General features: G+C 44.1%; 2 protein-coding genes across 5 annotated transcripts; both read right to left on the bottom strand.

Annotated features, from left to right (window-relative positions):
• Positions 1-1,420: 1,420 nt before the first annotated feature.
• LOC125739889 (tripartite motif-containing protein 16-like) lies at positions 1,421-6,678 on the bottom strand. Of its 4 annotated transcripts, none has more exons than XM_049010435.1 (7): positions 6,056-6,678; positions 5,613-5,708; positions 5,245-5,478; positions 4,914-5,073; positions 4,682-4,723; positions 2,847-2,906; positions 1,421-2,652 (listed from the first exon to the last, which is right to left on the bottom strand). In XM_049010435.1, exons 1-7 carry the CDS (start codon positions 6,644-6,646, stop codon positions 2,120-2,122), a joined length of 1,716 nt encoding a protein of 571 aa, XP_048866392.1. In that variant the 5' UTR covers positions 6,647-6,678; the 3' UTR covers positions 1,421-2,119. The 4 variants fall into 4 exon arrangements, with proteins under 4 accessions (XP_048866392.1, XP_048866390.1, XP_048866391.1 ...); XM_049010433.1 differs by lacking the exons at positions 1,421-2,652; positions 2,847-2,906 and adding exons at positions 2,913-3,582; positions 4,243-4,499; XM_049010434.1 differs by lacking the exons at positions 1,421-2,652; positions 2,847-2,906 and adding exons at positions 2,913-3,605; positions 4,266-4,499.
• A 1,757-nt stretch (positions 6,679-8,435) lies between these two features.
• LOC125739892 (tripartite motif-containing protein 16-like) lies at positions 8,436-15,640 on the bottom strand. Its single transcript, XM_049010442.1, has 7 exons — positions 15,017-15,640; positions 12,038-12,112; positions 11,659-11,892; positions 11,389-11,548; positions 11,221-11,271; positions 10,294-10,353; positions 8,436-9,948 (listed from the first exon to the last, which is right to left on the bottom strand). Exons 1-7 carry the CDS (start codon positions 15,605-15,607, stop codon positions 9,431-9,433), a joined length of 1,689 nt encoding a protein of 562 aa, XP_048866399.1. The 5' UTR covers positions 15,608-15,640; the 3' UTR covers positions 8,436-9,430.
• Between the last annotated feature and the right edge of the window lie 7,981 nt (positions 15,641-23,621).

The raw sequence follows: 23,621 nt of genomic DNA, 5'->3' as shown, positions 1-23,621 counted from the left end.
TTCTGCCCCCACACCACACGTCCACCCACACATCTATCTATCCTATTACTCCCCAAGATGGTGTGTGTGTTTATTTGTGTGTTTCGATCAGCTTTCTCTTAATGTACCACGGTGAACGCCGATTTGGCAGCGTACCCATCAGCTATCACTGCTCAGGAAAATCATGTATTTTTAATCTTTAATAATTGCCAATCTGATGTTACACGACTATTACAGGTTCTGCACCTGACCTTAATGTCTCTAACTTGCGTTTGGCATTCTCCACACCTGTGACCTCTGATGTGCACTGATCGGATGTTTTTCATATTAAACTAGCAGGCTTGTTAGGTCTAGTCGTCAATTCTGCTCTTAGTGCATCGCTTCATCTGGACATTAATCTTCAGTACGATGCACAGAAATCATTCAGCGGGTCTCGGATAACTGGTTTGTGGTCGCATCCTCTGCATTTTTGCCTCGCTAGTTTTTTATGTTTCATACTATTTTTTGTCAGTATTAGTGTGATTTTTGTAAACAGTTTGTGTACGTATTTAGTATTTCACAGTTTTTCCAAATCTACATAAAACATTCACTTGCACTGGGAATTGGTCACATTTTGTGTTTTAAGATCATTTGCAAACATTTTACTGTCCATCTCTTACTGACCCTGTAGAATAGGATTAGACACTGTGATGAACGACAGATATTTGCTCTCCAGAATGAAAATCAGATTCACGTCATGTTTGCAGAACAGACTGGTGGACCTTTATGTTCTAATCATTGATGATAGGTGACTCAGCCTGATGTATGTGCTTCATTCCACTAGGGGGCAGGAAAGCCCTAAGCATTATTTTTAATCAAAGATCTGGCTTTCAAAATCTTTATGTTTAATATGCATAGGGGATGCGAGGGAAAAATGACAGTGCTTTAAATATTTTTTTAAAGGCTGAGAAATTCAAATTTTAATCTCCTCCTTGCCAAGTTTGTAAAGTGTAATTCATTCAGGATGTCCAGCACAAATTTTACAATAGTTATTAATATTATTATTAACTGATGCTGTGTGGTTAAGCAGTTACTGAACATACTGGCCACCGACCCTGATTTCATCCTTTCCTCTTCCAAATATGCGGTGCACAACTGACCCCTGTCATCACTGACATCTTTGAAGATCATTTGACCCTGTTCACTGTCCCACTGTGCTGCAAGGGGACAGTAATTGTGTCACTGCCAGAAGCATCAAACTGCCTGTCTGAATGAGATCCGGCCAAAGGCACTGACCTCAATGGTCATGAACTGTATGGCCAGATTGGTGATAGGACACATTGTTCCACACTCTGTTTGTGTACTGGAGGAGCAGGCCAGTGGATGAGATGTTCCAGACATAACTGAGCAGTGTTAGCTAAAGGAGCTGACTTTCACATCAATCATGTCATTTTATTATAATTTTTTTTTTTTTACTAATTTTGTTCCCAAAATATACAAGCTGATGCCTTCTGTGGTTTTTCTCTTAGTGGTTTATTTCATAATGTCTTTGTTCAAGGCCCACAGTCACTGGCTGGAGATGATATTTCATGACTTTTACGTGTTCTGCATCTGGCCTTACTGTCTCTTAATTGAGATGTCTGTTCTCCACACCTGTGACCTCTGATGTGAACTGATGTTTTTTTTCATGTGGCACCATAAGGTCTGTTAGTTTAGTCTTCAGAGAAACACTGGAACATGTCCTTGACTTCAGAAGCTAAAACACCTTGTCTTCATGCTATCAGATGGGTTGGGAGACTGAAACCAGAGGTACACTCTAGATTCGAGGGCAACACATCTTCTTATCGTCTTTTGTCTCGTATATCTATTGTTTTTTGTTATACATTAAAATTACTACACTACAGAATTTCAAGAGTTAGTCATTTTGGTCATTCTCAAGGATTATATCAACAGAATCCTACTGTGCGCTCAGTCTCAACAGGAAAAACAAGGCAGAGACTCACTGGCCAAAGGCTGCTGGTGTCTGAGTTACCGAGGAGGACATATCAACCAGCAGGTCCCTCCTGAGATCCCACTGGCCAGATGGCCGTGATATAACGTTCCCCAGAAAAAACATAAACGGGAAAAGCCATGTAAGAAACACTATGATCATCTGCTTTCTCTACGAGCTCAGGGAGCAGAGTTTAATAGTAGTTCCTTTGCCATAGAGGTAAAAGCCAGCATAGAGGGGCTCAGTGAACGTGGTCTGGACCCTGTGCAGGAGGGTCATTGTGTCAGAGACGCTGTAGAAGCACAGAGTTCCTGCCCCGTGATCCAGGTACACCCCTATCCTGGAGGATCGGGGGCCGGATACCGTCCAGCATTTATTATTATGCCAGAAATTATACATAGAGGGGAAGTAGTACAAACTCCAGGACTTGTCGTTGTATCCAAAGAGAGTCCGGTCGTTCCCCCCCTTCCTGCTGATTCCCCGGTATGACACCGCCATGCTGATCCGGTTCCCGCTCCACTCTATCTCCCAGTAATGGCGCCCAGACAGGCTCTCTGTGCAAAGCACCTGTGGTTTCTGCTCGAATCGATCTGGGTGCTCGGGGTACGACTGCGTCTCTTCCACACGAGTCACCACCCGGTTCCCCTCCGACAGGCAGAGGTATTTATTCACCGTGTTGGGGTCCAGTGTGAGATGGCAGGCATCTGATACAGAAGAACAATGCAGGATATATCAGTCTCACTAATGTTCTACAATATATCATTTTAATTTATTATTACCAGATTTTATTATATTTTATAATGATTTTTAGTTCATTGTGTCATATTCCAATATTAGCTTTCACATAAAGAAAGCAGCCAAAATGAAATGTGTTATATGTGAGTACAATCAAACTCACATCGTAAGAATTCGTCTCTGGTCCTGGGCTCTGGCTTCTGTAAATGATTTTCCTTTTCCACTGCAATTAAAAGTTTTATTATTATCATGATTATTATTTGTAATAATTTTATTATTACAACACCCTTCTGCAAATTAATTGAAACAAGATGTCGCGTATATATGCAGACGGACTGACCACAGTTAAGATGGACATCAGAGTGACATTAATTCATACTTATGACATTGGGTCCAGTGGTTTGATAAAATTGTATGTGAATAACGCAGGGCACATGCACCATTCATGCCTGTGCGGAATCTGGCAACTCCAATTAACCTTTGCATGCTTTTAGACTGAGGGGGGAAACCAAAGAACCTAGAGGAAACCCCACAATGACACGGGGAGGCACCTGAACTCCAGAGCATTCACCTGAAACATACATGGATGGCTGAAGCACAATTATACCACCCAGCTCTAACACACCCAAGCAGGCCTGCCAGTCTGTGGGCACAGTGCCTCCTCCGTCCATCCACCCAGCTCTAACCCCACCAAAGCAGGCCTGCCAGTCTGTGGGCACAGTGCCTCCTCCATCCATCCACCCAGCTCTAACCCCACCAAAGCAGGCCTGCCAGTCTGTGGGCACAGTGCCTCCTCCGTCCATCCACCCAGCTCTAACCCCACCAAAGCAGGCCTGCCAGTCTGTGGGCACAGTGCCTCCTCCGTCCATCCACCCAGCTCTAACCCCACCCGAGCAGGCCTGCCAGTCTGTGGGCACAGTGCCTCCTCCGTCCATCTACCCAGCTCTAATCCCACCAAAACAGGCCTGCCAGTCTGTGGGCACAGTGCCTCCTCTGTCCATCCATCCAGCTCTAACCCCACCCAAGCAGGCCTGCCAGTCTGTGGGCACAGTGCCTCCTCTGTCCATCCACCCAGCTCTAACCCCACCAAAGCAGGCCTGCCAGTCTGTGGGCACAGTGCCTCCTCCGTCCATCCACCCAGCTCTAACCCCACCAAAGCAGGCCTGCCAGTCTGTGGGCACAGTGCCTCCTCCGTCCATCCACCCAGCTCTAACCCCACCAAAGCAGGCCTACCAGTCTGTGGGCACAGTGCCTCCTCCGTCCATCCACCCAGCTCTAACCCCACCAAAGCAGGCCTGCCAGTCTGTGGGCACAGTGCCTCCTCCGTCCATCCACCCAGCTCTAACCCCACCCGAGCAGGCCTACCAGTCTGTGGGCACAGTGCCTCCTCTGTCCATCCACCCAGCTCTAACCCCACCAAAGCAGGCCTGCCAGTCTGTGGGCACAGTGCCTCCTCCGTCCATCCACCCAGCTCTAACCCCACCAAAGCAGGCCTGCCAGTCTGTGGGCCCATTGCCTCCTCCGTCCATCCACTCAGCTCTAACCCCACCAAAGCAGGCCTGCCAGTCTGTGGGCCCATTGCCTCCTCCGTCCATCCACCCAGCTCTAACCCCACCCGAGCAGGCCTGCCAGTCTGTGGGCCCATTGCCTCCTCCGTCCATCCACCCAGCTCTAACCCCACCAAAGCAGGCCTGCCAGTCTGTGGGCACAGTGCCTCCTCCATCCACCCGCCCAGCTTCCTCTGTCCATCCACTCAGCATACTTTTTGCCCTGTTGGCTCTGCAAACCAGCAGGTGCCAGGACACTGCACGCCTGTCTGTGTGACAACATGTTTCAATTAATTTTCACAAGGACATGTATTATTATCACCATCACAGTCATCTATCATGTCATTGTACTAAATAAGACTGTAGCAGATGGATGAATGGATGGATGATATGTGTTACTCTACACGTGTTTATATTTTAAGAAGCAGGGGTTCAGAACAGACATACTCACATGAAGTGCATTTTTTAGCCTTTAGGACACAGACATCTTTCACTGCACAGACAGAAAAGAGACATGTGGACGAACCCAGACAATGGACAGTTCTTACGTATATCTTACTTGTGACACTATTTGACCGGTAGTAACTGTAACAATAAATCTCTATTGCTGTTATTTTCGTTGTAATTTTTTTTTCTAAGACACATTAATCATGAGAAATGGAAGACATAAACCTATTTCCAACCTGTTTGGGACATCCCAGTTAATGTGTCCTTACAGCTTCTCTCCAGTTGTGCTTTTAAGTCAAAAAGAGCTTTCTTCACATTCTCAAATGAGCCAGATGGGACAAGAGGGATGCTGGGTAGGGGAGCAGATGCAAGGGGGACGCAGGGAATCTGGCAACCCTGCAGAGAGAAGCACAGACAGATGAACAGACAATGGCATTAAAGACAATAGGCTTAGCCGGCATTAACATCTATGAAAATGAACAGCAGGAGTGTAATCAATGCTTCTGACAACTGACTGAGGACAAAATAGTTCAATTACATAATAAACGTAATAAACAGAATTGTGACCTGGAGGAAATGGATGTGATCCTCTGTGTGTGAAAGCTGCTCCAGCTCAGAGTGTTTCCTCTTCAGTTCATCGATCTCCTGCTCCAGTCTCTTCATGTGTCCTTCAGCCTGATTCACTGCAGCCTTCTCCTGATCTCTGATGAGCTTTGTCACCTCAGAGCGTCTTCTCTCAATGGAGCAGATCATCTCCGTGAAGGTCCTCTCGCTCTCTTCCACTGCTGATTGGGCAGAGAGCTGTCAGGAGCAGGGAGATTGAGCATATGGATGAATTAGCTAAATATGGCCCAAAGATGGGTCATAAGCCTATGACTGGAATATAGTCCTGAAATGTCTTCCAGATGTGACCGTCTTTGCAGCTTCATACTCACTGACAGTGCATTCACAGCTTTCTTCATCTCCTGTAATTCATTCTCTCTCTCCTGGATCCATTTCTGGAATTCCTTCTGTGCGATCTCCTGTTGCTTCTGCAGGAAAACAGGAAGCCACCTATGTGTACAGGTTCACACCAGAAATAGCCTTTGGTGCAACCAAATGATCCTGTTGGACCCGTTGTAGATCTACTGTAACAGCAGCTTCACTTTACTTAGAAAGCTACAGATGTAGGAGGATGATAAGAGGTTCTCAGGAGAAATGTCCTATATATCTAAAAAAATAACATGCAGGCCAACAGAGTTCGGCATCTTCTGAGAATGTACATTTAAAAAAATAAAATAAACGAATCATTAAAAAAATACACGAGATATTCAACATATTCATATGACTGTGAACTTCTACAAGACAGCAGAACTGCCCTGTACCCCCCATGATTTACCTGCTTCTCTGTCCTTCCTGCAGCAGCTGAGACTGTATCATGGCCTCTGTGTTCATCCATCACACACAGCAGACAGACACACTGCTGGTCGGTACGGCAGTAGACCTCCAGAAGTTTGTCATGCTGGGAACAGACCTTGTCCTGCAGATGTCCAGTGGCATCAGCCAGCTTGTGCTTCTTAAAAGCTGGAGACGTATAGTGAGGCTGGAGGTGAGATTCACAGTAAGAGGCCAAACATACCAGGCAGGACTTGACAGCTTTGTGTTTTCTCCCAGTACAGAAATCACACTCCACATCTCCAGGTCCAGCATAATGGTCAGCAGGAGCAGTTGCATGCAATCGAGTATTCTTCAGTTTCTCCACCACTTCAGCCAGAATGGTGCTTTTCTTCAAATCAGGCCTTAGTTTAAAGGTCTGTCTGCACTGAGGACAGCTGTAAACACCAAGAAGATCCTCCTTATCCCAGCAGCTCTTAATGCAGTTCATACAGTAACTGTGTCCACAGGGTAGAGTCACTGGATCTTTCAGTAAATCCAGACAAATCGGGCAGCTGAACTGGACTTTACTTAAGAGGTTTCCTGTGTCAGCCATCTTGCTGCACAGAGTTCAGTTTTTTTTCTAGAAGTTGCTCTGTGTGCGTGTGAGTGGGAGTGACTTCCTGGTTTGGAGCTGCAGTGGGTGTGGTTTTACAGTGAGGCCCAGGGAAGATGAAGAGAACCAGCAGAGGCTGAAATATGACCCAAGATTATAACCCAGTTTGCACACAGTCGCGTTTGCCAGCGTGCCCTTGACTTAGATACTTATTACCTAATAAGTGTTTCTGTGTTTTCTCGCCGTCTTGCAAACAATGGTTAAGTTTCAGAGACCTGCATTACAAGAAATGTCAGACAGGTTTTGTGTGTAAGAATGGGAGGGATTTCCTGATTCCTCTTTGCAGGTGTGATCTTTTGGGCTCAGCTGATAGCAGCACGAGTCTCAAGGGGTGAACTTTGCTCCAGCATGTGTATGTAACGTTTATTTCTTCTCATCTCCCTATGTGACTGCACAGTTTTTTTCAGACATACTGTACAGCAATTAAATAATTCCAGCAGTTTTATTCATTAGCCTTCTGAGGTTCACAAGCCTGTGATATCTCAGTCAAAGTTAACTTTATGTAATTAAAAATGCAAATCGATGCACACTCAGGGGTTAGCTAACCAAGAGATAATAATAATTACAATATGGAGCCTGAATGAATTGTGAGGTTGAGGAGTCGATTTGGTCAAGTGCCACCAGGGGGCGCCGATGTATGTGAAATTTTCTGAAAAAACTGTTTGGGAACTGTATGGGTAATGGCAGTGTTCCACAGTCAGGGACGGATTATGGGTTGTGTGGGCCCCTGGGCAAAACGTTCGCGAGCCCCCCCCCCCCCCCCCCCCCCCCCACCACCACCAGCACCACCACCACAACCACCACAATTCAAGGGCCCTTGGCAGCCAAACGCCCTCCCTATAGGGTCAGGGGCCCTTGTAGGCAGAGGATCAAAGAATGTAGGCCCTCTAAAATAGACAAACGAAAATCCATTGTTGATAAGCGTTGCAGATCGTTTTGGGCTAGGGGCCCCACGGGCCCCCTGCACCCCAAGGGCCCCTGGGCAGCGGCCCCGCTGGCCCGGTCCGTAATCCGTCCCTGGCCACAGTAACTATATGTACAGCATAGCTACTTTTCCCAGCATCAGAGTTGCATAAAATGCTTGTGATACAATACAGTAAGTACATGGTTACAGTGCTTGGGGAGCCTGATCCATGGAGGGCCGCTGTGGGTTTTTGACCTCTCAGTCAGCCAATAATAAAACTGTGGTTCTCAACTCCAGTCCTGGGGGCCCACTGCTATTGGCTGATTGAGAGGTCATCCAAAAAACCTGAACCCACAGCGGCCCCCCATGGATCACTTTCCACCTCTGCTGTAAAGTGTGAGTGAGATTAGTGTACATTTATAATACAGCCCTGATTCATATTCAGATTCACAAGGCTCCCAGTAGATCACCGATCCGTTCACACAAGAGTCTTCATCTAAGACAAACATGCTGTTTGTGCCGCTCTGCCCACCAGACGGCTTGTTAGAGCTACAAGTGTTTATTTGCCTCCTAGTTCATCACATCCTGTGGGTTTTTGACATCACTTCCAGTAGGCCTCTGCATTCCCTTTGATCAAAGGAAGTAAAAGGTGGTTTTGAGCACTGCTGTTTGACTCGTAAGAATATATCCACTATCTTTATTTTTATTAATACATTAATAGCATAACATTAATATCAGCTTATATGACGAATGAATACCCCTTAGACACTTTTCTGTTTAATTTTTATTAATTTTCTATAACAAAAATCTATAACAAAAGTGGAAGAAAATCTAATTAACCATACATTTATGAAATGAATATAATCCTTCTATATCTAACACATATGTAACACATGCTTTCACTCATGACTCAGTTGACTTTGCTTCTTGTTGATTCAAACTGCACAGTGACTGACAACAGACAGTAATCTCACCTACTCGGTGTCTCAAGACTATTCTCAAATTTTTTTACTGAAAAGTAAAAAAAAAACATTCAATAACTACAGAGTTCCCAGCTGTCGCGCATTACGCTCACGCTTTCAGACTCAAACGCTCAAGCGAGGTACCTCACGCAAAATCTATGTTTTTTCTATTGTAAATCTACAATTGGCTACAGTTTGCAAACCCTACAGGCTATTGACAATGCAAATGAAACTGTTACATACATGTAAACGAATTGAAAATCTCATGCCAGCCAGCTGACCAAAGTTGGCAACACTGTAACTATATCAACAATCCAGCAAAAGTCAGAGTAAGAAACCAGTCAAACAATGCAGACTGGATGTATTGGTGTCTCTCACGTAATATACTAACCTAATGTAGGTTTAATTTAAAGTAATATAGAAACATCCATCCATCCATCCATTTTCCAAACCGCTTATCCTATTGGGTCGCGGGGGGTCCGGAGCCTATCCCGGAATCAATGGGCACGAGGCAGGGAACAACCCAGGATGGGGGGCCAGCCCATCGCAGGGCACACTCACACACCATTCACTCACACATGCACACCTACGGGCAATTCAGCAACTCCAATTAGCCTCAGCATGTTTTTGGACCGTGGGGGGAAACCGGAGTACCCGGAGGAAACCCCATGACGACACGGGGAGAACATGCAAACTCCGCACACATGTGACCCAGGCGGAGACTCGAACCCGGGTCCCAGAGGTGTGAGGCGACAGTGCTAACCACTGCACCACCATGCCGCCCTAATATAGAAACATGAAAAAAAAAATCATAATTCTACAGGAATTTGATCTCACGTGCCTCTTTTCTCATGGCTTTTAACACAAATGCACCGTGCTGCCCCCATAAATGAAAAATGCGGGATGCAGACACTGCGTGAACGTGGTCTGGACCCTGTGCAGGAGGGTCATTGTGCCAGAGATGCTGTAGAAGCACAGAGTTCCTGCGCCATGATTCAGGTACACCCCTATCCTGGAGGAGGGGGGGCCAGACACTGGGATCTCCTCATTATTATGCCGGAAGAAGTATTTGGAAGGAGAGCAGTATAAACTCCAGGACTTTTCATTCCGCCCCAGGCAGGATCTGTTTCCCTCGCCTCTCCTGCGGATCTCTTTATACGACGCTGCAATAATAACCCAGTTCCCACTCCACTCTGCCTCCCAGTAGCAACGTCCGGACAGCCCCTCCCTACACAGCACTTGCAGATAGAAATCAAACCTGTCCGCGCACTCGGGATATGACTGATCCGCCCCCACCCACTTCACGACGCGGTTCCCGTCTAACAGGCGCAGGTGCTTATGCGTGGTGTTGGGATCCAGGGTGAGATGGCAGGAATCTGACGGAGGAGAAAAAGCAAAAAAAGATTTCAGGAGCTTTTAGACCAATGCTTTGCATGCCCATTTATTATGATTCCCACCTTAATTATTGTCCAAAAATGCTCAATTTTTAAACCAGACTTCTTACAGCTGCCAACACTCCAGTTTCACCTGATATCCCAGCCTTCCTCCCCATTTTACCTTTTCTCCCAATAACCCCCTGATTTGCTGCATCCACACCTTTATGGTCATGAGAACCGATCAGCAAATCTAACCATCAGGGACTCTCTGTCTGCTCATTTTCTTGTGTATAAGCAGTGTTGTCATCATTTCAAGCATGCCTGCGTTCACATAGATGTACGCACATTGCAGAAAGTCCTCTCTCGTCATGGGCTCCGGCGTGTGCAGCACGGCTTCCTTTTTCGCTAGAATCAGGTAGAGAAAAGCGGCCGGTTACCCCTTGCCACTGAATAAAGGCACATGAAGGTTATAAAACTACGGCGCTGGTATGGGTGGCCCCCCACGTGCAGTTAAGAAGCGATTAGATGATTATTTTTTTCATTTGGTCTTAGTAATGTCACGGGTCATTTAAACATTGAAAAAAAAATGTAGTTGAGTCTGTATGGAAAGACGTTTGTGAAAACAACCAACAGACTTTACTGAATTCTCTTGTATCATTGGTAGCTATCAACAGCTCGTAACAATACTCCTTTTTTGGAGAAATAATGAAAGTGCGAGATAATTATCATTTTCATGCCGTTTTTCTCTGAAAATGATAGGCATGGACATGCTGCCCTACAGCAGTCTGACACTGCCTAAAGTGCTACAGCCTAGATGGGCACGCTGTCTTACAGGGGCCTGACACTGCCTAAAGTGCTAGAGCCTAGATGGGCACGCTGCCCTACAGTGGTGTGACACTGTCTAAAGTGCTACATTATGGGGATATTACAGAGACATTATGGGGACATTACGGAGACATTATGGGGACATTACGGGGATGTTACAGAGACATTATGGGGACGTTACGGAGAGATTATAGGGACATTAGAGAGACATTATGGGGACATTACAGAGAGATTATGGTGAGATTAGAGAGACATTATGGGGACGTTACAGAGAGTTTATGGTGACATTAGAGAGACATTATGGGGACGTCTCTGCCACCCCTTTTTATGAACAAAAACATTTTATTCATTGTGGTTGGTTTCCTTTAGTTAGGTGTCATTAATTACAGTAAAGTATCTTTGGGGGATTCCCTGCAAATTCATCTATGCAAATATGTGAATACTCACTTTGCGGAAAGTTTTCTTTGCTCTTGCTCTGTACGATGCCAACGTCTCTCACTGTAGAAACATTACTACAATTTATGTCCAGGTTACATGCTTGTTTATGAAAGCTCTGATTTCATAATTATATATCTGTTATTCTTTAACTGTCTCAGTCTTTTTTTCTCTACAGACCTGTTTGCGAGATTTTGGTTACTTTCACTTTCAGGAGCTCCATCATCTGCTCTTTCAGGTCAGAGATGGCATTCCTCACATCCTCGAATGAACAGTGTGGGTAGACAGGGAGGCTGGGCGAGCTTTCACCAACAACGGGCTCACAGAGGGATTGAAAGTTCTATAAAACATTTCAGTATAGACATTGTGAAGTTAGACACATTCATTTGATGCATCTTGAAGTGTCCCATAGTTGGAGATTGAGTTGAGTCTCGGAAATATTGCCCTTACCTGGAGGAAATGGATGTGATCCTCCGTGTCTGAGAACTTCTCCAGCTTCGCATCTCTCCTCTTGAGCTCAACAATCTCCTGCTCCACCTGCTTGATGAGCCCTTCAGTCTGACTGAGTGCAGCCTTCTCCTGATCTTGGATCAGCTCTTTCACATCTGAGCGCTTCCGTTTAATGAAGCGCATCATGACGGCAAAGGCCTTGTCGCTGTCCTCCACCGCAGCTTGCGCAGAGCGCTGTGAAACATGGATATAGATGTGAACTGGCCCATTCACTCAGTGTCGACCCGATCATTTGACCTGATCCAGTGTGCTGTATGTTGGAGCTCCACTGGGCAGGAAATAGCTTAACGTGGGTTCCTGTCTCAGCTGCCATGCTTACTTTGAGTGAATCCACAGCCTGCCTCAACTTCTGTAACCTTTTGTCTTTCTCCTGGATCTTCTTCTGGAGTTCAGTCTATGGAAGATAGAAGAAGATAGATTGTTAACCTATCCGTACATGGACAAACATACAAAAACTATGCAGGTTACTTTTTTAAATACCAAGTCTGTGATAAATTTGCAGTTTGGTCATACTGTCTGTCAGAATATGCCACGGCAATGACCCCTGTACAATGCTATATCGATTTTTGGTTCTTGTTTGCCATAATCCCAGCAGGTGGAAAGAGTCCGCTGAAGAAATACATGTTTTGGCAGAAAACTCAAAAGCAAAGGACACACACACACACACACACACACAAACAGGCTTGTAATTATATCTTTGTGGGGACTCTCCATTCATTTCTATGGGGAAAACTCTAATCTCAACATGGCGAAATCTCTAATCCTAACCCCTACCCAGCCCTAACCTTAACTATAAGTAACCAAACAAAAAAACTTATTGAATTGCACTCACAGATCTTTGTGGGGACCTGAAATGTCAAAATAACAGGTTTTTATTACATTGTGGGGTATGTTTGGTCCCCACAATGTAATATTAGCATAATCCACATACGTTCACACACACATTCCGCAGCAGCTGTATCAGCAGGCTGAGTGCTATGTAAATATTTTGGTGACCCACCTCTCCAGAATTTCATTAAAATGCTTTCAGCAAATTGGCCTCTTTTAGCTCTAATGATAGAGATGGATGGCCGTGTTATAGACCCGCGGCCGGGGGGTGCATGAATCACGGGGCAGATCTGCTCACTAACGACAGTCTGCCTTAGTCTCAGAGATGGTTTTTCTTTCTTTTTTGAGGTCTCAGGTCAAAGTCGTTTATTGGATCAAATGTGCTGATGGGCTGCCGGGCCACAAATTCACAGCTGTTTAATAGAGTACAAGAACAGATGGGTGAAAGCTTAAGAGGAGCCGGATTAATCTGTTCTTCTGATTTTTATTTCCAGGGAGCATGACCTGTTCTATATAGCAGACATTTACATATTAATCTAGCACTTTTATCTCAGATGACTTACCACAGAAGGAAGGACTGTAATTCAAATGTGCTTCTTGGGATTCAAACCCACAACCATTGTGTTTTTAGACAGGAGCTTTACTTGTTGACCGAAAAGGGTCACATCACATTCATCTACTGAGAAAATGGGGTCAGAGATTCCCTGGAGCAATCAGGGCTTAAGGGTCTTGGTCAAGGGTCCAATGGCAAAATATGCCGACCCTGAGATTTGAACAAGCGACCTTCTGTTCTTAAGTATAGCGATCTAGCCCACTGAGCCACACAAAAGAATGGCCATTATGAAATTGTTATAAAATCTGCTGCTCTAAAGGAAAACAGGTTATAGCAGCTGTAGTCAAGATCAATATTAACTTTTGCCTTCTGAAAAACCCACCCACGCAGTAGCGTGCAGAGATGGTAGCTAATTTTGACTCAACAGGAAGTATCGGTTAGGCCAAGCTGGCAGTCACAGCTCCTGTAAACTTCACTTGGCTGTTGAAAAATCAGCAAGTGCTAATGTGGTTGGCACATGGGATCAGGTCTCCATTATGTGAATGGAGTATTATACACTGAGGAAAAAGATGTTGCCAACAGAGTCAGCTGGGGCTGGAATGGAGGCTGAGCTGCGATGCAAAAAAACATTGGAGTTCAAAGTCTTTTCAAAAATACATCATGGATAACAACATAATAGCCATTCATCAGTGTTTTAGTGAATAAAATGTGGGATATTTCGCACACATGTAAGATACTGTATACCCTAAACGGTTACAGTATAGCTATTTCCAGGGGCGCCGCTAGCAATTTTGGGCCCTATGACAAAATATGAGGTTGGGCCCCCCTACCACACCCATTCAGATCTCTGGGGGCCCCTAAAGGGCGTGGGCCCTTAGAATTGTCCCAACTTTCCCCCCCTTAGCGGCGCCCCTGGCTATTTCCATCAGCTGAATGATTACAGCCATGATGAATCTTAAGCGGGAGGTTTATAGATTTTGTTCTTTACCATCAAAGCTGTCAAACTACATTGTGCCAGTATTTCATCATGTTCTGTATTTAAGCACCATCTGTTCAGCAGTCATTTTGAAATAAGAATGCAGACATGCCTAATCGCTTTTGACTGAACACACACAAATGGTCTCTTATCTCTTCATAACATTTCCTGTGACAGAAAACTAAAACAGTGGTACCAACATATTTTATAATAAATGGATTGATGCAATTGATACAAAAACAGGTAAAAGGCATGAGATCAAAGAGGTCTGCTTCTTTTTTTAAAGATACTTCTTCGATCCCTGTGAGGCAATTCTCTTTACAGATTCCCTGAACTTACTCTCTTTAGATGAGTGCAAACTGGCTACAAAGGGCAGCCACCCAGGGAGCTGGGGGTTAAAGGCCTGGCTCAAGGACCCACAGATGTGCTGTGGCTCGGCTGACAAGTGACAACCTCCTGATCACAGCCACAGATGCTTAGCCCACTGAGCCACACACTGCCCAAGAGGGGATTTTTAATCTATGACTCATCCTCAGGTAGTAAAGAAATCCTTCTTCCTCGAGGTTTAGCGGTGCAGATTTATTTTGCTGGATGTGTCGGGCAATGTGGGCATTGTTTACTGCGCTATCCAGAGTGACTTCAGTAATGCTGCTAACATGAAGCGCTCACATCCCAGGCATTGCCTAGCAACACAGAGAAACTGGGCAGTCCTATTATTTAAAACCATAAAAAGAAACCTTGAAATATACTCCCATGCATTTTGTTCTCTTTCTTTTCGTTTTCCACTCCATGGCAAAGCAGGTCTACAGAAAACGTTGCAATTAAACTTCCACAGAAACAGGCATAAAACCAAATGCCTTTAAGTGCACGTCTTGTGATAGACATATTTATAATTGTGATCTCATCAGATTGTCTAGCATCTATTTATCGCTTATTCATACCTGCTTCTCAGTCCTTCCTGCGGCAGCGGAGACTGTATCGTGGCCTCTGTGTTTATCCATCACGCAGAGCACGCAGATACACTGCTGGTCGGTACGGCAGTAGACCTCCAGCAGCTTGTCGTGATGAGGACAGACCTTGTCCTGCAGATGTCCAGTGGCATCGATCAGCTTGTGCTTCTTTCCTGGGTTGAGCTCATCGTGAAGCTGTAGATGACCTTTGCAGTAAGAAAACAGACACACCAGGCAGGACTTGACAGCTTTGTGTTTTCTGCCAATGCAGACGTCACACTCCACATCTCCAGGACCAGCGTAACTTTGAGCAGGAGAGCTGCCTTGCAGTCCTGCCTTTTTCAGTTTCTCCACCATATCCGCCAGCACAATGTTTCTGCCTAGAACTGGTCTAGGTGTGAAGGTCTTTCTGCACTGGGGGCAGCAGTAAACACCAGCACGGTCTTTGTAATCCCAGAAGACCTTAATGCAGCTCATGCAGTAACTGTGTCCACAATTAATGGTCACTGGATCCTTCAGTAGATCCAGACAGATCGGACAGCTAAACTGGGTCTTGCTCAGAATGAATCCAGACTCTGCCATTTCGCTACGCACCTCGACAGGCTGAATTTTACTTTGTCGGAAAAGTTTTTTATCGTAGCTGACAAGTGGGAGGAACTTCCTGCCTCTTTTTTTCTCTTCTATCCAACCTCCAACTGCCTCATTTCAAAACAATAATCACAAATTATTGTACAAAGCAAATGAGCAACATATTTCTCTTTTTATCATTTTGCATTACGTATAATCTTTATGAAGGCAGAACAAGCCATTTGTAGAGATGTGCAATATGTGGATTAACATTTCGATATTGGACAATCTGTCATTTTAAGCCGAAACAGATTCCCCTGGATGGAAATAAATTACAGAGGGACTCCCGCTCCAGCTAGCAAATTTCATCAAGGGGGACCTCTATGTATATAATTAATTAATAGTTCATCATTTCATAGATCCATCAGTATATCCTATTAATGTAGCCTTGATCAACTCTAAAGGGCTCTTCTATTGACAACTTTTACTTCCAGTTTTGACTAGCACTTGACCTTCTTGTGTAACCTGTATGGAACCCTGGGTGACTATGTGGGCGGGGTCAGCACCATCTGGCACCTTGACCAATAATAAGATGTCAGGCCCTGATGGCCCCACCCACCTGCTCAACCTCTCCTGTGCATTCAGTTCTGACACCTGCATGGCTCCTCCCCCCTCCTGTCAATCACATGCACGGGCCATCCCAGCATTGCGTAAATGATATACTGCCCCTCCCCCCAGCTAAAGGCAACAAACCCCCCCAAGGGTTGATGGTCCCTGGTTCTCCTGCAGTGATCCCAGCAGCCACCAACGGGCCAAGACCTTCAGGAAGTGAATTCTGAGACTGTTGCTGTTATTTATAATATGTGACAGTGATTACATCTTTTGGAGAGCAGCAGTGAAACACACGAAATGTCAAGCATCAAAGTATTTTTCGGGATGCATGTTAACATGATGCCCTTCTCATTCGCATCTTTTTCTCACTGCTTTTTAAAAAGATGCACAATTTAAATGTCTTCAGTCCTTCGCTCATAAGGTTTCATACACAGAAGGAGTATGAGAAGAACTGCAGAGCGTTTTCAGTTAGACTCATACACAGGATGTTTCTGCGTTTTACCAGAATTTAGCAGTTTTTATCAGTGCAGGCCCAGAAAAAAAGGAAATAAAGACCTACTTTTACGTATGAGATCTTCTCGATAGCAGCTCGTCAACCACTAAATCAAACAGTCAGCTACCACAGGGTACAGGAAGTTTTGTCAAATGCTAAAAATATTCCCTCTGAAAAGCTACTTTGTTTTACTTTTGCGTTTCACTTTTAGCAAAATGCATTAGATTACTTTATAGAACTTAATCTGCGTACAATTTTAAGCATACTCAAAGTATTTGGAATTGTCTATAAAACAAGCTGATTTGACTTTTAATTTCAAACTGCTACAAGTGGGATCATGGATTAAGAGAGCTTTTCTCGGGCAGAAGGAAAATCAGCTCCATGTTATGCATGGGTGTCCATATCATGAACATAAACCCCACGTTTAAAATAACACCTGGCTGCGGCAGATGGATGGCCATTTTCGGAGTGTGGGAATGGACCATGAGTCTGCCTAGGGGGTCACCAGCCGGGATCCCGAGGACTTGAGTATTAACTCAGTTAGTACTGTAAGTTACTTGTTCCCCCTCAAGTAAAGAGTTACCAGAAAATCATTTAAGGCTGACTTTCATATGTGGTGTATAGTCCTCTTCTGCTGCTCATCTTTCTTTACGCATTTGGAGAAGGCGAGCTGCCTGATCTGTGTCCTCACTGAACTGCATTTATCAAATAAAGATGCCGTGTGAAATGCCACGAGGAAGTGTCCGCTATTTGTTACTTGGGTGACGTATTCGCCGAGAAACAATCCTCACCGGAAGCGTTACAACAAGCAGTCAAGTTGAGAAGCAGCAGAAGTGTCGATGAGCTAATAACATTAGTTAGCTACAAAGTTAGCCGCAAATACTATGGTTTGTATTACCTATCTAGTTAGCGTTTCATTCTATCTGGTGCGTTGTTTTCCTGAGTTTTTTGGTGATACCAAGAATAGTTGGTTGCCATCTTATGACTTGTATGTTTCTTGAAAATTTTGCTTCTTAAAACCAATCGAATGATGAAATATGGTCTCTGCATGGAATACAGGGACCATTATGATTCATTAATGATGAGCAAACATGATATCAGTACATAAGTAACACTTAGTTTTTGATTAACTGCTATGTTAACGTGAGTTCTATACTAACAGGATCAGCCAGTTCCCCTGGTGGCCAGCAGAGGGAGCTGGTCATCCCAGTGTCTTTGGCTCCGGGTGTGTTTTCCTGTTCCCAGGGCTGCTGCATGGCTTAATGGGCTGAGCGGGTTGTTATCATTCACACTCCCCATTTAATGTAGCGGCGACTTAACTATGTCATAATTAACTGTTTATTTCTCGTTTTACTCATGTTAGTTATTTGGTTTATTTCTGTGTGCTGACAGAAATACTGAATATTGTTCAGTTTTCTTTGTTATAGTTTGAACCTTCCTGTATCTGCTAATTAATCTCACCTGCACTTGTTATCCGTGTGTGTATATATGTACTTGCCCTTGCCTTGTTTCCTCAGTCAGTCATATTGGTTATTGTTGTGGGTTAGTTCCCATGTTTTTATTGTTCTGGTCTTTGCTTGGTCCCCACCAGTATTAGTATAACTATGAAATATTTTTTAGTTGTCTTGATCTCATGTGGTCCCTTTGTTATCTGGTTCTCCCCTTGTGTCCCATATTATTTAATAAAATCCTGTTTATTTGAGATCTGTAATGTGGATCGTCCGTCCTTCGTCATGCCCCACAAAAACAGACCTTACGTAGGTCACCATTACCAACTCCACAGCGGTGCAGAATCATTTGTCTGTCCATCTCTCTGTCTTTCCACCCATCTCTTGTGTGTTCTTTCTTTCGAATTTAAAATGTCAGATCAGTAAAACACAGAAAATACTGATGCAGATATTCTTCAATGGATCTTTGATAATCAGTCTATTTGTATATCTGAGCTGTTCTTTCTGAGCTCCGTGGGATAATCTATATTTTATATACTGCTATTGTATTCCAATGTTATTATGGAGCATTTTTGTATCTCACAACGCTGCTTCAGACATCCACTGATTGACCTCCTTTGTCCTCTTTGTACTGCTGTTGTTTTGTTTCACAGGCTCATTAGATGTGACCCGTCAATCACCTGATCAGAGGCATGAGAAAGTCAGTGGCTTTGACTGGCACACACCAGCATATGAGGCTCTTCGCAGGAGTATGGTGATGCACCAGATTGATGCAGTTAGTGCAGAAGGAACCTAATCAGCTAGAAAACTGTCAGATGAAAGTCAGCCGTAAGCTTTCCACAGGAAAAGGCAATAAAACAAGAAAAAGTATGAAGCAGAGAGCAGCTCTTTTCTGTGCTGTGGTCAACAAAAATTAACAGGCTAGAAATAACCGTGGTGGATTGTTGGTGTGCATAACCCTGTGCATAACCCTGTGCACTGTTGCTGCACTATTGCTGCATATCACCGTGGCTGTTGCCACTATCTACACTGACCTCCATGATGCTCCTCACCTCATTTCTCATTGAGGACTGGGAGGACTTTATGTAAGACTAGAATGCTCACAAACTCGGAAATTCAGAAGCTGCAGCCAGCGTACTGGTCCTTGAAACGTCACCTTAATTATTTAACATGGACATTGCCTTGCAATAGCTGATTCCTTTGTCTGCAAATGCTCAAAAAAGGGTAGAATGATAGCATGGATGAAGGCATATTGATTTTTGTTTCTGAACAGAAGACATGTGAACATGATCGTAATGCTGTGCTGTGTGAAACAGCGGGGACTGTGATATGTGTTCAATTTTATACATATTATACAGTTAATATCACGTCCATTATGTACTACAACATTGCGATGACCACACATGCAGTGACATATAGATGGGATTGAAATACAATCCATGTTTCAGCTGTTCATCTACTATTACTACTACTATTATTATTATTATTATTATTACCAGCAGTAGTAGCATTGGTTAAACCGTAACAGTTATGTGGTGGTGAGTGGAATTCGCCCCCTAGTGAAAAAAATTTAGTAATTTCACATATATATGCAAAATATTTTTAATGTTCCCCAGAAGTACTATAAATTTTATTAGGTCAAGACAGGGATACACTATTTATTTCACATAACATCATACATATTACCCTTAAATGCAGCTCATAAGTGAATGTTTCAAAATATATAATATATGCATGTGGACTATATTCAGCCTATATCTGTCATATTTTTGTTGTCAATCAAACAAAAGAAATGTTATCCAGCCTGCGCTGGATAAGCCAGATGCATGGACGCAGTTTCTTGCTGAAAGATACATTCTTTGTCTAACAGTGTCCAGCACAGCCAGAAAATGCCACCGTGCTCATTTTGGTGACAAGCCCAAAAAGCTCATAAAAAGGGACTTGATAGCCCAACATAAACCCAACCTGAATGGCAGCAGATCCCACCAGCAATGTTCCGAACCTGATATATCAAAGCGCATATCGCATCAGCTGGTGTGTGAAGCTGGCAGGACTAAATACAAATGGCCTTTAATAACAGATACGCCAGGAAAGCACTACAGAAGATCTTTACATTCTTTCAATTCAGTTCAATTCAATTCAATTTTATATAGCGCCTTTCACAACAGAGCCACCCCAAGGCGCTTTACATGGGTGTGTTGTGATACATTACAACATCATTAGTCATTCTGCTTTTATTCAGATACTATCTTTACACATCATCTTCTCTGAATGACCGTCAGACTCACTGTCACTGTGGGATAGTGGGAGGGAGAGTGTGTTAAAAAAATATTTATAAAACATTATATTGTTGTTAATAAAGCAGAGATGCAATACTTACTCATTCTTAATTTCTGTTCTGTGTTGTGCTTCCTCCTTGTTTTTCTCTAAAATGATCCAATATAGACAATACACATTTCATATATGAAAATTATAAATTTCATAAGTGTGTACTTATTTAAGATCCAAAAATGGTTTTAAATTAAGTCGCACTGATGACTTACTGCAATATGCCCAGACCTTAGTCACTGCTACAATAGTACAGACCAAGTAGACCAGGACAGTAGCAGCCAAAGACAGCAGAGGAAGAATTTGCCTATTGGGGAATAGATTGATCTATTGAATGAATTGGTGAAAAATACAGTTTTAATGTGTGGTACTCGATGTTGTCCAAGGGAATGAAAAATGACTGCTGCCATATAATAAGCTGTTCATCACATACAACAAAGACACAGGTGCAGAGACACAGGTGCAGAGACACAGGTGCAAAGACACAGGTGCGGAGACACAGGTGCACGAGACACAGGTGCAAAGACACAGGTGCATGAGACACAGGTGCAAAGACACAGGTGCATGAGACACAGGTGCAAAGACACAGGTGCAAAGACACAGGTGCATGAGACACAGGTGCAAAGACACAGGTGCAGAGACACAGGAGCAGAGACACAGGTGCAAAGACACAGGTGCATGAGACACAGGTGCAAAGACACAGGTGCATGAGACCTGTTGGTAGATTAATGATGCCAGCAGCAGTGGGTGCATCAAGGTTAAGGTAGTAACCCTTTGTGGCTACAAACCCCTGAGCACTATGGGCTACCAACAGGAAATGCCACAGATGCTGGGAATGTGAACTGCCCCCCCCCCCCCGCCCCCTTTTGTGCCCATCAGCCCCACACAGCTGGCGATCCTGGGACCTACCTGCTAGCATTATAGACCAATCCCTCTGCAGCCCAATTAAAAATTATAGTCCAATCCCTTATTAAAGCTAACAGGCTCACCTTGGTGTTACAGGCCTCAGCACCAAGTTCAGCGGCATGGTGAATGCCTCAGCTATTTCTGGGGGCGTGGTATATGCGGAGGATGACCCAAATATACCGAATTAGTAGAACACTATATAATCAAAAATATGTGGACACCCTATTAACTGGGCAACTAACCCACTCACATTGCTATAACCCACACACATTGCTATAACCCACACACATGCTCAGGGGCATCAGAAGCATTTTGAATGTGGAGGGGACACACTGGTATAAAACTCCCCCTCAGATTTAATGGTGGCGACGTCCATGCACATGCGAAATATTTAATTAAGGACACAGTCACGCAGTCTCTTGTCGGGAGCATTGGTAGTAGAATGGGTGGTTGTACAGAAGAGGATAGACGCTTGGCACCATCATAGAACACCTTCCTTCCAGCTAGTCCGTTTGCTGTATTTCTGCCTAGCTAAGGGTGCCCTGGGCTACCGCAAGTTAGGTGATTGTGAAGATCAAAAAATCTGGGAGCAAACTGTTGCAAGAAGGTTGGGCACACAAGCTCACAAAAAGGGACTTGATAGCCCAACATCACCCAACCTGAACGGCAGCAGATCCCACCAGCAATGCTCTGAAATCTAATGGAAAGCCGTCCCTGAAGAGAAAAGGCTGATACAGCAACAAATAGTGGCCCAACTTCATATTAATACCCTTGGTTTCGGGATGAGATGTGAGACAAGCTGGAGTCAACAAACTTTTCCCCATATAGTGTAAATTTAGCATTAAATATTCAAAAGTTATTACTGAATGCAACTTGATAGTGAAACATAACAATTCTGCCAAAGTACTGAAAAGGCTGACTTACTTGTGTTTTGAGGCAGTACATGAATTTGGTAAAGGATGTACTGGTTTCCAGCAGCACACCAGTACCAGCCAGTGTTGTTCATCACCACACCCCTGATGACCACGGTAAGAATACGGTATTTTTTGTCATTGTGCAGCTTCACCCCATCCTGGCTCGTCACTCTCCTCGTCTCAGTCTCAGTCAGGCAAGAGCTCCAATCTCCTCTCCGACACCATTTCTTCTCTCGACGAACGTTTCCCTCACTGTACAAGCAATGGAAGATCATGTTGCCCCCCTTCTCCACCACTGCGTTGTTGTTGTGCGTTGACAGAGCAGGTTCACCTGAGCAGAGAGGTGGTGTGAAGGACATTGACACTGTAAGATTTTACAGTTATTCCGAATGATCAAAATTTCATAATTTGAAAAAGACTAAGACTGCAGTGCAGTGCAGTGTCACTACATATAACCGAAAAAAATAACTGATATGTGCGATAAAAAGATTTTGTGTGACAGCAGACCACAATTTTTGTTAGGTATATACTGTATATCATCCTTGCACTCTGCATGAGCAGCAAATCGGCCTCAGCAAAGCACGGATTCATAATAGAACGTAAGGAATGTGCTCTTAAATCGTCTTATCTAATGCATCTGTATCAGGATACAAATGCATTAAATAGCAAAAAGGCAGAATTATAAACGATTATCGCGAAACCCAAAAATATAGCAAATAGATTTTTTTTCCCAGTATCATTCAGCTCAAAAGAGATATCTATTCCTTTTCATTTTTGGGAAGAATCTCTTGGTATTGTGGGGGGAAGCATCCCCCATCCCTCCCTATTTCTGATGCCCCTGGTGAAGGGCTTGAGAAAATAATGCCCCCCCAGACTCATCTGTTCACCATGCAGCCAGTACATGCCTTTGGATTTATCTCTCTGTGAAATATAATAATAATAAATTATTAAATGAATTAAAATTGATTTCTCATCTACCAGGACTGGACTGGATTACATACCCCCAACATACATTACTATGATAAAATTTGTCAATTGGGATGGGGGGGGGGGGGGGTGGTGCCCTTTTTACATGTTTATCCAAGTGAGGGAGGGTCCAGTCCTGCCCAGTACTGTACAAAAATAGGCGCGTTGCCCCTATTCTGTGGAGCATCAGAGCGCACAATGACCAAACATGCACTCTCCGATATCATCCTGCACCAGTATTTCACATGATCTTTGTACTTCTCATCATAGTAACATTGCACGATTAGGGATTTTCCTCTTTGCAAAGTGACTCGATTCTCCACCATGGCGTTTCCTTGACCTGTAGGGGGCAGTATACACAT

Source organism: Brienomyrus brachyistius, chromosome 4 (assembly GCF_023856365.1).
Source record: "Brienomyrus brachyistius isolate T26 chromosome 4, BBRACH_0.4, whole genome shotgun sequence".
In the NCBI taxonomy this organism is placed as follows: Eukaryota; Metazoa; Chordata; class Actinopteri; order Osteoglossiformes; family Mormyridae; genus Brienomyrus; species Brienomyrus brachyistius.
Note: the sequence above shows the minus strand (reverse complement) of the source record. Positions and strands in the feature narration are given on the sequence as shown.